The 12,476-nt window shown below is 57.0% G+C and overlaps 1 protein-coding gene across 7 annotated transcripts in view; it reads left to right on the top strand.

Annotated features, from left to right (window-relative positions):
• The window catches only part of DOCK6 (dedicator of cytokinesis 6), a 63,701-nt gene extending 53,475 nt beyond the window's left edge, over positions 1 to 10,226 (top strand). For 3 of the 7 annotated variants that reach the window (XM_060184591.1, XM_060184590.1, XM_060184587.1), the window contains 7 exons: positions 2,047 to 2,172; positions 2,370 to 2,459; positions 3,199 to 3,435; positions 5,140 to 5,283; positions 5,387 to 5,493; positions 8,824 to 8,985; positions 10,030 to 10,226. In XM_060184591.1, coding sequence (XP_060040574.1) covers positions 2,047 to 2,172; positions 2,370 to 2,459; positions 3,199 to 3,435; positions 5,140 to 5,283; positions 5,387 to 5,493; positions 8,824 to 8,985; positions 10,030 to 10,072 — 909 coding nt within the window. In that variant the 3' untranslated portion in view covers positions 10,073 to 10,226. Of the gene's footprint in view, positions 1 to 2,040; positions 2,173 to 2,369; positions 2,460 to 3,198; positions 3,436 to 5,139; positions 5,284 to 5,386; positions 5,494 to 8,823; positions 8,986 to 9,264; positions 9,349 to 10,029 lie in introns of those variants that run through there. The other 4 variants (XM_060184588.1, XM_060184589.1, XR_009548095.1 and 1 more) reach the window with 4 other exon arrangements.
• Positions 10,227 to 12,476: the final 2,250 nt, after the last annotated feature.

Below are 12,476 nucleotides of genomic sequence, written 5' to 3'. Positions count from 1 at the left end.
GTCCTCCCCATGCATGGGGGGGGTCTTGGGGGGGGGGGGGTCCCGGCCCCAACTCCCTCTCTCTGCCTTTCTCTGTGCCTTTCTGCATCTCTTGATCTCTGCCTCATGCCTCCTGATCTCTGTCTCATTTTTTCTCTCTGCTGTGCTCAGTCTGCCCCACCCCCCCCCAATATTTCCCTCCCCTTCCCCCCCCCCCGCCCCTGCAATGCAGGGCTCCCCACCCCGCCCCCCTCACACACACACACACACACTCGGGGCTATTTTTAGACCTCTCTTACTTCTGGAGATTTTTTTTTTTTTTCTGCCTCAAGATGGCCCAGACTCAAAATATCAGCCTGGGAGGACTTGGTGGGGGTGGGGGGTGGGGAGGCTGCCCCTCCTCCAGCGGTGGGCAGGGGAACGTTTGCGGGGCTCTGACCTCTGAGCTCACTCATGACTGTGTCTCTCTTTCCTTCTCGCCCCATCCCGCTGGAATCCGCCCCTGGTGAGTGGCCATGGAGCCCCCTCTTTCCTTGTGGTGGGGGGGCCCGGGGTGCAGTGGATAAGAGACACAGCCTGGCAATCACACCTTCCCCAGAGACCTTGCTCCAGCATGGGGGGTTTTCGTTTGTTTTGTTTTGTTTTTTTGCTGTTAAGATTTAAATTCTTATTTTTCTCTGGGGATGGGGTGGGGCCCAGGAGAGGGTGCAGTGGATAAAAGCACTGGACTCTCAAGCTTGGGGTCCTGATTTCTGTTCCCTGCATCGCTTATGCCAGAGGGATGCCCTGCTTCTCTCACTTTCTTGTCAATAAAAAAAAAAAAAATTAAAAAAAGACGTCTCTCAAAAGATAACAAAAATCGGACTGGGAAGACAGCATGGTCTCAGTTAGGCAACTGATATTTTTTAATTTAAATTAATTAATTATTCCCGCAGAGCGCTGCTCAGTTCTGGCTGGTGGTTGTGCTGGGGTTAGAACCTGGGATCTCAGAGCCTCAGGCAGGAGATTCTTTTCTTTTTTCTTTTTTTTTACAGAATCTTGATACTATTTCCCTAGCCCTACAACTGACATTTTAAAAGTTCCGGTTAATTTAATTTTATCTTATTGCCACCAGAGTTATTGCTGGTGCTCAGTGTAGGCCAGAATAGGAGAGGAGAGGAGAGGAGAGGAGAGGAGAGGAGAGGAGAGGAGAGGAGAGGAGAGGAGAGGAGAGGAGAGGAGGGTAGGGTAGGATAGGATAGGATAGGATAGAGTAGGATAGAGTAGGATAGGATAGAGTAGAGTAGAGTAGAGTAGAACAAAATAAAATAGAATAGAACAAAACAGGATAGAACAGAATAGAACAGAATAGAACAGAACAGAACAGAACAGAACAGAATAGAACAGAACAGAACAGAACAGGAGAGAAATTGGGAGGGAAGGGAGAGAGACAGAGAGACACCTGCCGCCCCTGCTCCTCAGCTCAGGAAGCCTCCCCCCCTCTGGCTAACCATAAAAAAGGGGGGAGGGGGCTTTGGGGTTCAGAGGAAAGAGGGTCAGACTGGGGGCTGGCTTCCTAGGAGAGACAGACAGACAGGAAGACATACACACGCCACCACCCCCACTCCCCCACCTAAATTCAAGCCCTAATGTTGGGGGGAGGGACTCTCCCCCCTTGCCCACTGCTTAAATAGAGATGGGGAGGGGCCAAAGGGCTGGGATTGGGTATGGGGCGGGGCCTAAACGGTCTGGGTGGGGCGTGACCTGAGGGCCCTGAATGAAGCGGGGGGCGTGGCGTGTGGGCGTGGCCTGCTAGACTCCAGCAAGGGCTGGGGGCGTGGTCTGATGGTTGAATGGGGTAGGGGCGTGGCCTGAAGGCTCTAGGGGGCGTGGGGCGTGGTCTGAGGGCTTGAATAGAGGTGGGGGCGTGGCATGGTGGCTGGAGCCTGAGCTGGGGCGTGGTCTGAGGGCCGGAATGAGGTTAGGGGCGTGGTCTGTGGGCTCAGGGATGGTGGGGGCGTGGCCTGAGGACTCCAAGGCAGAGATGAGGGGTGCCCCTATAACCCAGCACCCTCCCTGCAGCCGCAGCGTGTGTTTGGGACCTACTTCCGGGTGGGGTTCTACGGGGCCCGTTTTGGGGACCTGGATGAGCAGGAGTTTGTCTACAAGGAACCCTCGATCACCAAGCTGGCAGAGATCTCTCACCGCCTGGAGGTCCGTCTTGGGGTACTACCCACCCCCCCCTTCTCCCCTGGGTCTATGGGGAGGGTGTCTACCACCCCGGTGTGGAGGGGCTGTTCTGGGAACCCAGGACAGGCACCCTTGAGGGGTGCACGGCAACCCCCAGGCCATCCTCAGGGGCCACAGGCGCGACCCCCCCCCCCCGTCCTCCCTCCCCTTGGGCCCCCCAGGAATTCTACACGGAGAGGTTCGGCGAGGACGTGGTGCAGATTGTCAAGGATTCCAACCCCGTGGACAAAAGCAAGCTGGACCCGCACAAGGTGAGGGGGGTTCCAAGACACACCCCCAAAATCTACCTGCAGGGACCACCCCCCCACACACCTGGCCCCCCTCACCTGGCCGCCACCAAACACTTGTTTCAACGCTGGAGCCTGCAAGAGATCCTGGATTCGATTCCTCCGCACTGCCAACAGCCAGAGCTGAGCTGAGCAGTGCTCTCATCCACCCTGTTTCTCCTCTGTGACCCCCACCCCTTAAAATTCTAATGTGGCCTGGGAAGGATAGTCTAGTGGTTGCTTCTGCAACAGAGTCTCCTGCCAGAGGCTCTTTGGTCCCAGGGTCCATCCCCAGGACCACCAGAAGCCAGAGCTGAACAGAGGTCTGAATTAAAAAAAAAACACCCACATATGTAAAGAGTTTTTAGAAATCAATAACAACACCAAATACCAGACCTAGGAGGTAACATGATGGTTCTGCAGAAAGACTCTCCTGCCTGAGGCTCTGACATCCCAGGTTCAATCCCCAGCTCCACCGGCAGCCAGAGCTCAGCAGGGCTCAGGAGAAAAAGAGAGCAGGGCTCTTGTTTAAAAAAAAAATTGGAGGGGGGTTCAAGGGAACCCTAAATCTCATTTCTCAAAGGATGGCCCCCAAACATCCAAGCAGAAGCAAATCAGACTGGATGTCTTCTATCTTTGAAGGGGGGAAAACCCATCCCCCTTTTTCTAGCAATGGAGTGGGGGGGGTGGAGGGCTGATCCGGGCACCCCCTACCCCATGCCAGGCCTACATCCAGATCACCTACGTGGAGCCCCACTTCGACACCTACGAGCTCAAGGACCGGGTGACCTATTTCGACCGCAACTACGGTTTGCGGACCTTCCTGTTCTGCACCCCGTTCACGCCTGACGGGCGCGCGCATGGGGAGCTGGCGGAGCAGCACAAACGCAAAACCTTGCTCAGCACGGACCACGCCTTTCCCTACATCAAGACCCGCATCCGCGTCTGCCAGCGGGAGGAGGTGCGTCGGGGTGGGGGTGGGGGGCAGACCACACGCCCTCCAAGACTGGGAGGCGAGGGGACCCCAGATTCTCATCTCTGGCTTCCATTCTGCAAGATGACCCTTCTTGAGCCCTTTCTGTATTTAAATTTTTTTATTTATTTATTCCCTTTTGTTGCCCTTGTTGTTTCATTGTTGTAGTTATTATTGTTGTCGTCATTGTTGGATAGGACAGAGAGAAATGGAGAGAGGAGGGGAAGACAGAGAGGGGGAGAGAAAGACAGACACCTGCAGACCTGCTTCACCGCCTGGGAAGCGACTCCCCTGCAGGTGGGGAACCAGGGGCTCGAACCGGGATCCTTGCGCCTTGCGCCATGTGCGCTTAACCACTGCGCTACGGTCCTGTGTTTTCTTTTCCTCTCTGTTCACCTGCTTTTTTGTCTTTATCTAAAATGAAATAATGATAATAACCCAGCAACCCAGGATGTTGGGCAGTGGAAAAAGTGTTGGATTCTCAAACATGAGGTCCACAGCTTGATGTCTGGCATCACATATGCCAGAGGATAGTCTGCTTCTCTCTCTCTTATTCTCTTATAAATTAATAATAATCAGTCATAACAAAAATGTATCTATTGCATATTCAGAAGTTTCATGTGAGACAGAGAGACCTGAGAGAGGAGAGATCCCACAGCCCTGCCCACCCTGCATGGGGCTCCCTGGGTGCTGTGCCTGGTGCTGAGAGAGGAGACACCCCACAGCCCTGCCCACCCTCCATGGGCTCCCTGGGTGCTGTGCATGGTGCTGAGAGAGGAGAGACCCCACAGCCCTGCCCACCCTCCATGGGCTCCCTGGGTGCTGTGCCTGGTGCTGAGAGAGGAGAGACCCCACAGCCCTGCCCACCCTCCATGGGCTCCCTGGGTGCTGTCCATGGTGCTGAGAGAGGAGAGACCCCACAGCCCTGCCCACCCTCCATGGGCTCCCTGGGTGCTGTGCATGGTGCTGAGAGAGGAGAGACCCCACAGCCCTGCCCACCCTCCATGGGCTCCCTGGGTGCTGTCCATGGTGCTGAGAGAGGAGAGACCCCACAGCCCTGCCCACCCTCCATGGGCTCCCTGGGTGCTGTGCATGGTGCTGAGAGAGGAGAGACCCCACAGCCCTGCCCACCCTCCATGGGCTCCCTGGGTGCTGTGCCTGGTGCTGAGAGAGGAGAGACCCCACAGCCCTGCCCACCCTCCATGGGCTCCCTGGGTGCTGTGCCTGGTGCTGAGAGAGGAGAGACCCCCACAGCCCTGCCCACCCTCCATGGGCTCCCTGGGTGCTGTGCCTGGTGCTGAGAGAGACCCCACAGCCCTGCCCACTCTCCATGGGCTCCCTGGGTGCTGTGCCTGGTGCTGAGAGAGGAGAGACCCCACAGCCCTGCCCACCCTCCATGGGGCTCCCTGGGTGCTGTGCAGGGTGCTGAGAGAGGAGAGACCCCACAGCCCTGCCCACCCTCCATGGGGCTCCCTGGGTGCTGTGCAGGGTGCTGAGAGAGGAGAGACCCCACAGCCCTGCCCACCCTCCATGGGGCTCCCTGGGTGCTGTCCATGGTGCTGAGAGAGGAGAGACCCCACAGCCCTGCCCACCCTGCATGGGCTCCCTGGGTACTGTGCTTGCTGTTCGGTCCTGGACCAGGTTGTGGCCCTTCCCTGATGGTGTCAGTGCCTAACTTCGCCCCCTTCCTAGACGGTGCTGAGCCCCGTGGAGGTTGCCATTGAAGACATGCAGAAGAAGACCCGGGAGCTGGCCTTTGCCACCGAGCAGGACCCCCCGGACCCCAAGATGCTCCAGATGGTTCTGCAGGGCTCCGTGGGCCCCACCGTGAACCAGGCAGGGGCTGAGGGGGAAGCAGGTGGCCCAGGTTCCCCATCCTGTCCTGCCCCAGCCCGTGAAACCTGGCAGACACCCTGACTGGCCCTGTGTCACCCCACAGGGTCCCCTGGAAGTGGCCCAGGTGTTCCTCACCGAGATCCCTGAGGACCCGAAGCTCTTCCGGCAGCACAACAAGTTGAGACTGTGTTTCAAGGACTTCTGCAAGAAGTAGGCCTCCCCCACCTCCGCCTGAAACCCCCTTGTGGCTCTCCTTGTGGGGAGCCCCCTTCCTGCTCCCCACAAGGAGAGCCCCCCCCACTAACCTGCCTACGTCGCCGAGAGACAGGGAGACACCTGCAGCCCCTGCCTCACAGCTCAAACACAAATCCTTGTGCACGATAATATCTGCATTCAGCCACTACCTGGCTTCCTTCTTATTTTATTTATTTAAAGATAAGAAATGGGGGGAATTGGTAGAGCAGCGGGTTAAGCACATGTGGCGCAAAGCGCAAGGACCGGCGGAAGGATCCCAGTTCGAGCCCCCGGCTCCCCACCTGCAGGGGAGTCGCTTCATATGCAGGGAAGCAGGTCTGCAGGTTGTCTACATTTCTCTTCTCCATCTTCCCGTCCGCTCTCAATTTCTCTCTGCCCTGTCCAACAACACCGACAGCAATAATAACAACAACAACAAACAGGTGTAACATAGGGGGAAAAAATGGCCTCCAGGAGCAGTGGATTCATAGTGCAGGCACTGAGCCCCAGCAATAACCCTGGAGGCAGAAAAAGAATTGAGATGGGAAGGTGAGATAGAGGGAGAGAGACAGAGAAACCCGTGAAACCCTGTTCTGCTAGTGAAGCTTTCCCCCTGCAGGGGAGGACCAGAGGCTCGAACCTCAATCCTTGCACACTATAACATGTGTGCTCAACCAGGTGTACCACCACCCACCCAGCCCCTTGAGAGTACATTTGACCATGCACTCTATATATATAATTTTTTTTTTCCTCCAGGGTTATTGCTGGGCTTGGTGCCTGCACCATGAATCCACCACTCCTGGAGGCCATTTTTCCCCTTTTTGTTGCCCTTGTTGTTGTAGCCTCATTGTGGTCATTATTATTGCCATTGTTGATGTTGTTCGTTGTTGGATAGGACAGAGAAATGGAGAGAGGAGGGGAAGACAGAGCAAGAGAGAAAGACACCTGCAGACCTGCTCCACTGCCTGTGAAGCGACTCCCCTGCAGGTGGGGAGCCGGGGGCTCGAACTGGGATCCTTACGCCGGCCCCTGCACTTTGCGCCACATGTGCTTAACCCACTGAGCCACCGCCTGACCCCCGTAATTTTTTTTTTACTAGTGAGAGAGAGCGAGAGAACCACCAGAGCCCTGCTCAGCTCTGGCTATTGGTGGTGCCGGGGTAGAACCTGGGACCTCAGAGCCTCAGGCAGGAGGGTCTTTTTGCAGAATTATGATGCTGTCTCCCAGCCCTTTATTTTATTTATTTATTTATTTTTAAATATTTATCTCTTTTGTTGCCCTTGTTTTATTGTTGTAGTAGTTGTTGTTATTGATGTCGTCATTGTTGGATAGGACAGAGAGAAATGGAGAGAGGAGGGGAAGACAGACAGACACCTGCAGACCTGTTTCACGGCCTGTGAAGCAACTCCCCTGCAGGTGGGGAGCAGGGGGCTCGAACCGGGATCCTTCCACCGGCTGGTCCTTGCGCTTTGCGCCATGTGACCTTAACCTGCTGTGCTACTGCCCGACTCCCCCTTTATTTTATTTATCTGCTAACGAGAGATTTAATTAGAGCATGGGCCATGGGTAGATAGCAAATAGCATAATGGTTATGGAAGGAAACTCTCCTGAGGTTCCCAAGTCTCAGGTTCAGTCCCCCACATCACCATAAGCCAGAGCTGAGCAGGACACTCTGGTAAAAAAAAAAAAAAAAGTAGAGATTAGAACATCATTCTGGCACATGCAATGCCAAGAATCGCAAATATGGATCTCCATAGTAGTGACATTTTTATTAAATAGGGCCGGGTAGTGGCGCACCTGGTGGAACGCACATGTTACAGTGCACAAGGACCCAGGTTCGAGCCCCCAGTCCCCACCTGCAGGAAGAAAGCTTTGCAAGTTGTGAAGCAGGGCTGCAGGTGTCTGTCTCTCTCTCTATCACCCCCTTCCCCTCTTGATTTCTGGGTGTCTCTCTCCAAATCAATAAGTAAAGGTAATTTTTTAAAATTTTTAAATAAAATAAAAAATACTTTGAAATAAGACAGAGAGAGAAATTAAAAAGGGAGGGGCAGGGAGAGAGAGAGAGATAGACAGACACCTGCAGAGAAAGATAGACCCTGCTTCACCACTTATGAAGTGACCCCCTTGCAGGTGGGGACTAGGGACTCAAACTCAGATCCTTGCGCTGAGTGCTATGTGTGTTTATCGTGGTGCACCACTGCCCTACTTTTTGATTAGGAAGAGATTGAGGTTAGACAGAGACACATCCAGAGAGGAGAGACCCCACAGCCCTGCCCACCCTCCATGGGCTCCCTGGGTGCTGTGCAGGGTGCTGAGAGAGGAGAGACCCCACAGCCCTGCCGACCCTCCATGGGCTCCCTGGGTGCTGTCCATGGTGCTGAGAGAGGAGAGACCCCACAGCCCTGCCCACCCTCCATGGGCTCCCTGGGTGCTGTCCATGGTGCTGAGAGAGGAGAGACCCCACAGCCCTGCCCACCCTCCATGGGCTCCCTGGGTGCTGTGCAGGGTGCTGAGAGAGGAGACACCCCACAGCCCTGCCCACCCTCCATGGGCTCCCTGGGTGCTGTCCATGGTGCTGAGAGAGGAGAGACCCCACAGCCCTGTCCACCCTCCATGGGGCTCCCTGGGTGCTGTGCCTGGTGCTGAGAGAGGAGAGACCCCACAGCCCTGCCCACCCTCCATGGGCTCCCTGGGTGCTGTGCATGGTGCTGAGAGAGGAGAGACCCCACAGCCCTGCCCACCCTCCATGGGCTCCCTGGGTGCTGTCCATGGTGCTGAGAGAGGAGAGACCCCACAGCCCTGCCCACCCTCCATGGGGCTCCCTGGGTGCTGTGCATGGTGCTGAGAGAGGAGAGACCCCACAGTCCTGCCCACCCTCCATGGGGCTCCCTGGGTGCTGTGCCTGGTGCTGAGAGGAGAGACCCCACAGCCCTGTCCACCCTCCATGGGCTCCCTGGGTGCTGTGCAGGGTGCTGAGAGAGGAGACACCCCACAGCCCTGCCCACCCTCCATGGGCCCCCTGGGTACTGTCCATGGTGCTGAGAGAGGAGAGACCCCACAGCCCTGCCCACCCTCCATGGGCTCCCTGGGTGCTGTCCATGGTGCTGAGAGAGGAGAGACCCCACAGCCCTGCCCACTCTCCATGGGGCTCCCTGGGTGCTGTCCATGGTGCTGAGAGAGGAGAGACCCCACAGCCCTGCCCACCCTCCATGGGCTCCCTGGGTGCTGTGTCCTATTATCTGGGACCCCTTACTGTCGCCCCCTCATCTGAGTGCCTGCCCTCTGCCCCTTCCCCTTACCCCCCAGATGTGAGGACGCCCTCCGGAAGAACAAGTCTCTGATTGGGCCTGACCAGAAGGACTACCACCGTGAACTGGAGCGGAACTACTCCCGCCTGCTGGAGGCGCTGCAGCCATTTCTCACACACAGGCCACCCCAGCTCCTGGCCCCCAGCACCACCGGCCTCAGGTGTTCAGATGGGTCTCCTGGGAGATGATTCCGGGCACTGCCAGGCTGGGGGAGGGGAGGCAGGGTCTTGGCTAGATCAGATCCTGGGTGGGTGTGGGACCATTCCCGTTCTCAATCCTTAGCCTTCTTGGTGTATTATTTTCCTTTAATGTGTATATATATGTTTTTTTGGGATAGAGACAGAGAGAAATCAGGAGGGACGGGGGAGATAGAGAGGGAGAGAGAGACAGAGACACGTGCAGCCCCTGCTACACCACTCACAAAGCTTTCCCCCTGCAGGTGGGGACTGGGGGCTTGAACCTGGGTCCTTATGCACAGGAACCTGTGCATTCAACTAGGTATACCACCACCCAGCCTCCCCGCAAAAAAAATAAATAAAATAAAAATAAAAAGACATTTATTTAGAGGAGAAAAAGAAACATTACCTCTATTTCCACATCTGACATCAGACATCAGAGCCAGGTGGGGGGTGTGGTGGGGATGAGAACACAGACCTAAGACATAGAAAGAAGGCCCTGGGTTCGAGCCCTGGCACCACCTGGCCAAACCCAACTAGAAAAAAAAATTGGGGTGGGGGTAGGATGGGCTTTGGTGCACCCGGTTAAGCACACATAATACTAAGGACTTGGGTTCGAGCCCCCGGCTCCCCACCAGCAGGGGAGTCACTTCACAGGCGGTGAAGCAGGTCTGCAGGTGTCTGTCTTTCTCTCCCCCTCTCTGCCTTCCCCTCCTCTCTCCATTTCTCTCTGTCCTAGCCAACAATGATGACAGCAATAACAATAACAGTAATAACTACAACAACAATAAAAAACAAGGGCAATAAAAGGGGAAAAAATAAATATATATTAAAAGTAATAAATAAATAAATAAAATTAAAAGAAAAAGGAAAATCAGAAGGCACAGGGGAGTCAGTAGGAGGAGAGAGACGGAGGGGGAGGAAGAAGGGGACAGAGGATTAGAGGGAGGGCTGGGGAGCATTGACATGGGGGGGCTACTGTGCCCTAGGGTGACTTACCCCATCTCCCTTCACTCCTCCCCACCCAGGAATTCCTTGAACAGAATGAGCTTCCGGAAGACGGACCTCTGAGCCTCCAGGAGATCCCAGCAACCTTCCTGTGCCTTGTGGTCCCTGTTCCCCGATGCTACAAGGAGGCCTGGCTCCTGTCTGTCCCTTCCCTTCTCCCCTCCCTTCCTCCCTCTTTCTGTCCCAGGCCAGATGCACTGAAAACTTTTGACTTTTTTTTTTCTTCTCCTTTTTTAATTTAAAACGTGTTTTTTTTTTTTTTGTTTCCTAATCAGCCTGTGTGATGTGGTCCCTGGAGGCTGGGTTACATGCGTGTCCCCACTGGGGGGGGGGGGGACATGGGTGCCTGGAACACTCTGGTGACAGGAGAGGCGGATACATTCCTGCCCTTGTAGGGTCTGCATCCGGTGGAGGAGGGGAGACACACCAGTGACACCGGGGAACAAATGTCACTTGCCCACGGCGTGCGAGGGGGGAGGGAGAGAGGGACCATTTTCCAGCCCCATTGACCCCCCCCCCCCAGCCTTTTACCACCCCCTGGCTGGAGGGCTTTGTCACCGCGCCCTCCCTCCACCTTCCCTTTGAGTGACAGCTGGGGAAACTGAGGCACTGGCAGCCTCCAGGCCTGCTGGGGCCAGGTTCGACCCCACCCCCCCACCTCCGGAGGCCCTGTGGTCCACCCCCCCTTTTGCAGGCTGCCCCGTGACCGCTCAGGCTGGCGCTGGGCGGCTTCCAGCCTGGACGCCGGGAGGGAGCGGGGTGACCTCCGGGTGGCTGCGGGCGGTGAGAGGGGCGGGGCCTTTCGGGGGCGGGGCCTTTACAGGGGGCGTGGTCTTTAAGCTGCTATGGGCCTGGGAGGGTGTGGTCAGTTGGGGGCGTGGTCTCCCCAGAGGCGGGACAGCCTGCTGGGCTCCTGGAGGCTGTGTGGGAGGGCACGAGAGGGGCGTGGCTTCCACCCTGGGCGGGGCCTCTTGGGGGCGGGGCGGGGCTTCCACCGAGGTCCAGCGGCGGAGGGCGCAGGGCGGCGGGGACCGCAGCGGGGAGCGCGCGCGACAGGCGAGTGGGACCCCTGGGGGAGGGGGGTCGGGGTGGAGGGACCCCCTGGAATCCAAGTGAAGGGCTGCCCCAAGGGGGTCGATCCCGGATTAGGGGATTGGAGGAAAGCGGTGTCCCAAGGCGATCGCGGCACTCATGCTCGGGGCGCCAGTCCCCCCCTAAAAAAAAAAAAAAAAACTACTACCCAAACTTTCTCTGGACTTTGCAGCCTCGGGTTCCCCTCGGCGTCTCGGACCCCGATCGCAGCCCGCTGCCCCCCCTCCAGCTCCGGGGCGCCTCCGGGCCGCAGCCCTGCACCCCCCCTGCTCCCCCCTGCACCCCCTCTCCGGGTCCCCGGGCCCCCGGGCCTCCCTGCAGGCCCCGGGGGCGGGAAGGCGGCCGGCTCGGCGGGCTGGGCTGGCCGGGGAGCAGCAGCTGTTTGCCATTAGCGGGGACCCCGCAGGCCCCGCCCCCGCCCCCCCTGCACGGGGCGGGGTCCCCGAGGCCCGGCAGGCCGGAGGGGGGCGGGGAGAGCGCGCGCGGGAGGGTGCGGGGACCCCTACAGGACCCCCGTGGCCATCCCCGCAGGTCTGGGAGAGGAGAGGGTATTTGGGGACAGCCCCCGCCAAAAAGAAAAATGTCCCGCCTTGGAATCTGCCCTCTCTGCTGTACAAGGCTCCGTGGCCCCATCTCTCCGTGTCTCTCTCTCTAGCTCGCTCTCTTTTCTGGACCTGGAGGGCGCTCTCCTGACTTGGGGGACACCCCCCCGCACCCCGCACCCCGCACCCCGCACCCATCCCGATCTCCTGCTTTCTGGCCGGGAACTCGGGTTTTTTGGGTTTTTTTTTTTTTGGATGGGGGACCCAGCCCAGGCTTGGCCATTCCACATCTGGGCTCTGCTGGCTCCCATGATCCTCTCGCCCCCACCCACACCCCCACCCCAGGGTGCTAACCACCCACATGGTGGGTTTGTCCTGAGGGTCAGATGCGGTGCTGGAGTTGGCACAGTGAAGAAAATGCTGGACTCTCAGGACTGAGGTCCCGAGTTCGATCCCTGGCTTCACATATGCGAGAGGGAGACTTTGCTTCTTTCCATCTCTCTCTCTCTCTTTCTAATTTTGAAGGTACATTTTCTTTGCCAATAAATTGATGGATGAGGGTTTGAGTTCTTTGGGAATTTTTCTTTAAAGACTTACTCATTTTGTTGATAGAACAGAACAGGGGCCAGCCGGGTGGGTAGTGGTGCACCTGGTTAAGCGCACACGTTACAATGATCAAGGACCCGGGTTCGAGCCCTCCACCTGCAGGGCTGCAGCTGTCTATCTCCCCCTTCCCTCTCGATTTCTGGCTGTCTCTAGCCTATAAATAAAGATAATAAAAATAATTTTAAAAAGAGAGAGATACCAGAATACGGCTCAGCTCTGACATGAAT

Source organism: Erinaceus europaeus, unplaced genomic scaffold (genome assembly GCF_950295315.1).
Source record: "Erinaceus europaeus unplaced genomic scaffold, mEriEur2.1 scaffold_667, whole genome shotgun sequence".
In the NCBI taxonomy this organism is placed as follows: Eukaryota; Metazoa; Chordata; class Mammalia; order Eulipotyphla; family Erinaceidae; genus Erinaceus; species Erinaceus europaeus.
This window is presented reverse-complemented; position numbering and strand designations above follow the sequence as displayed.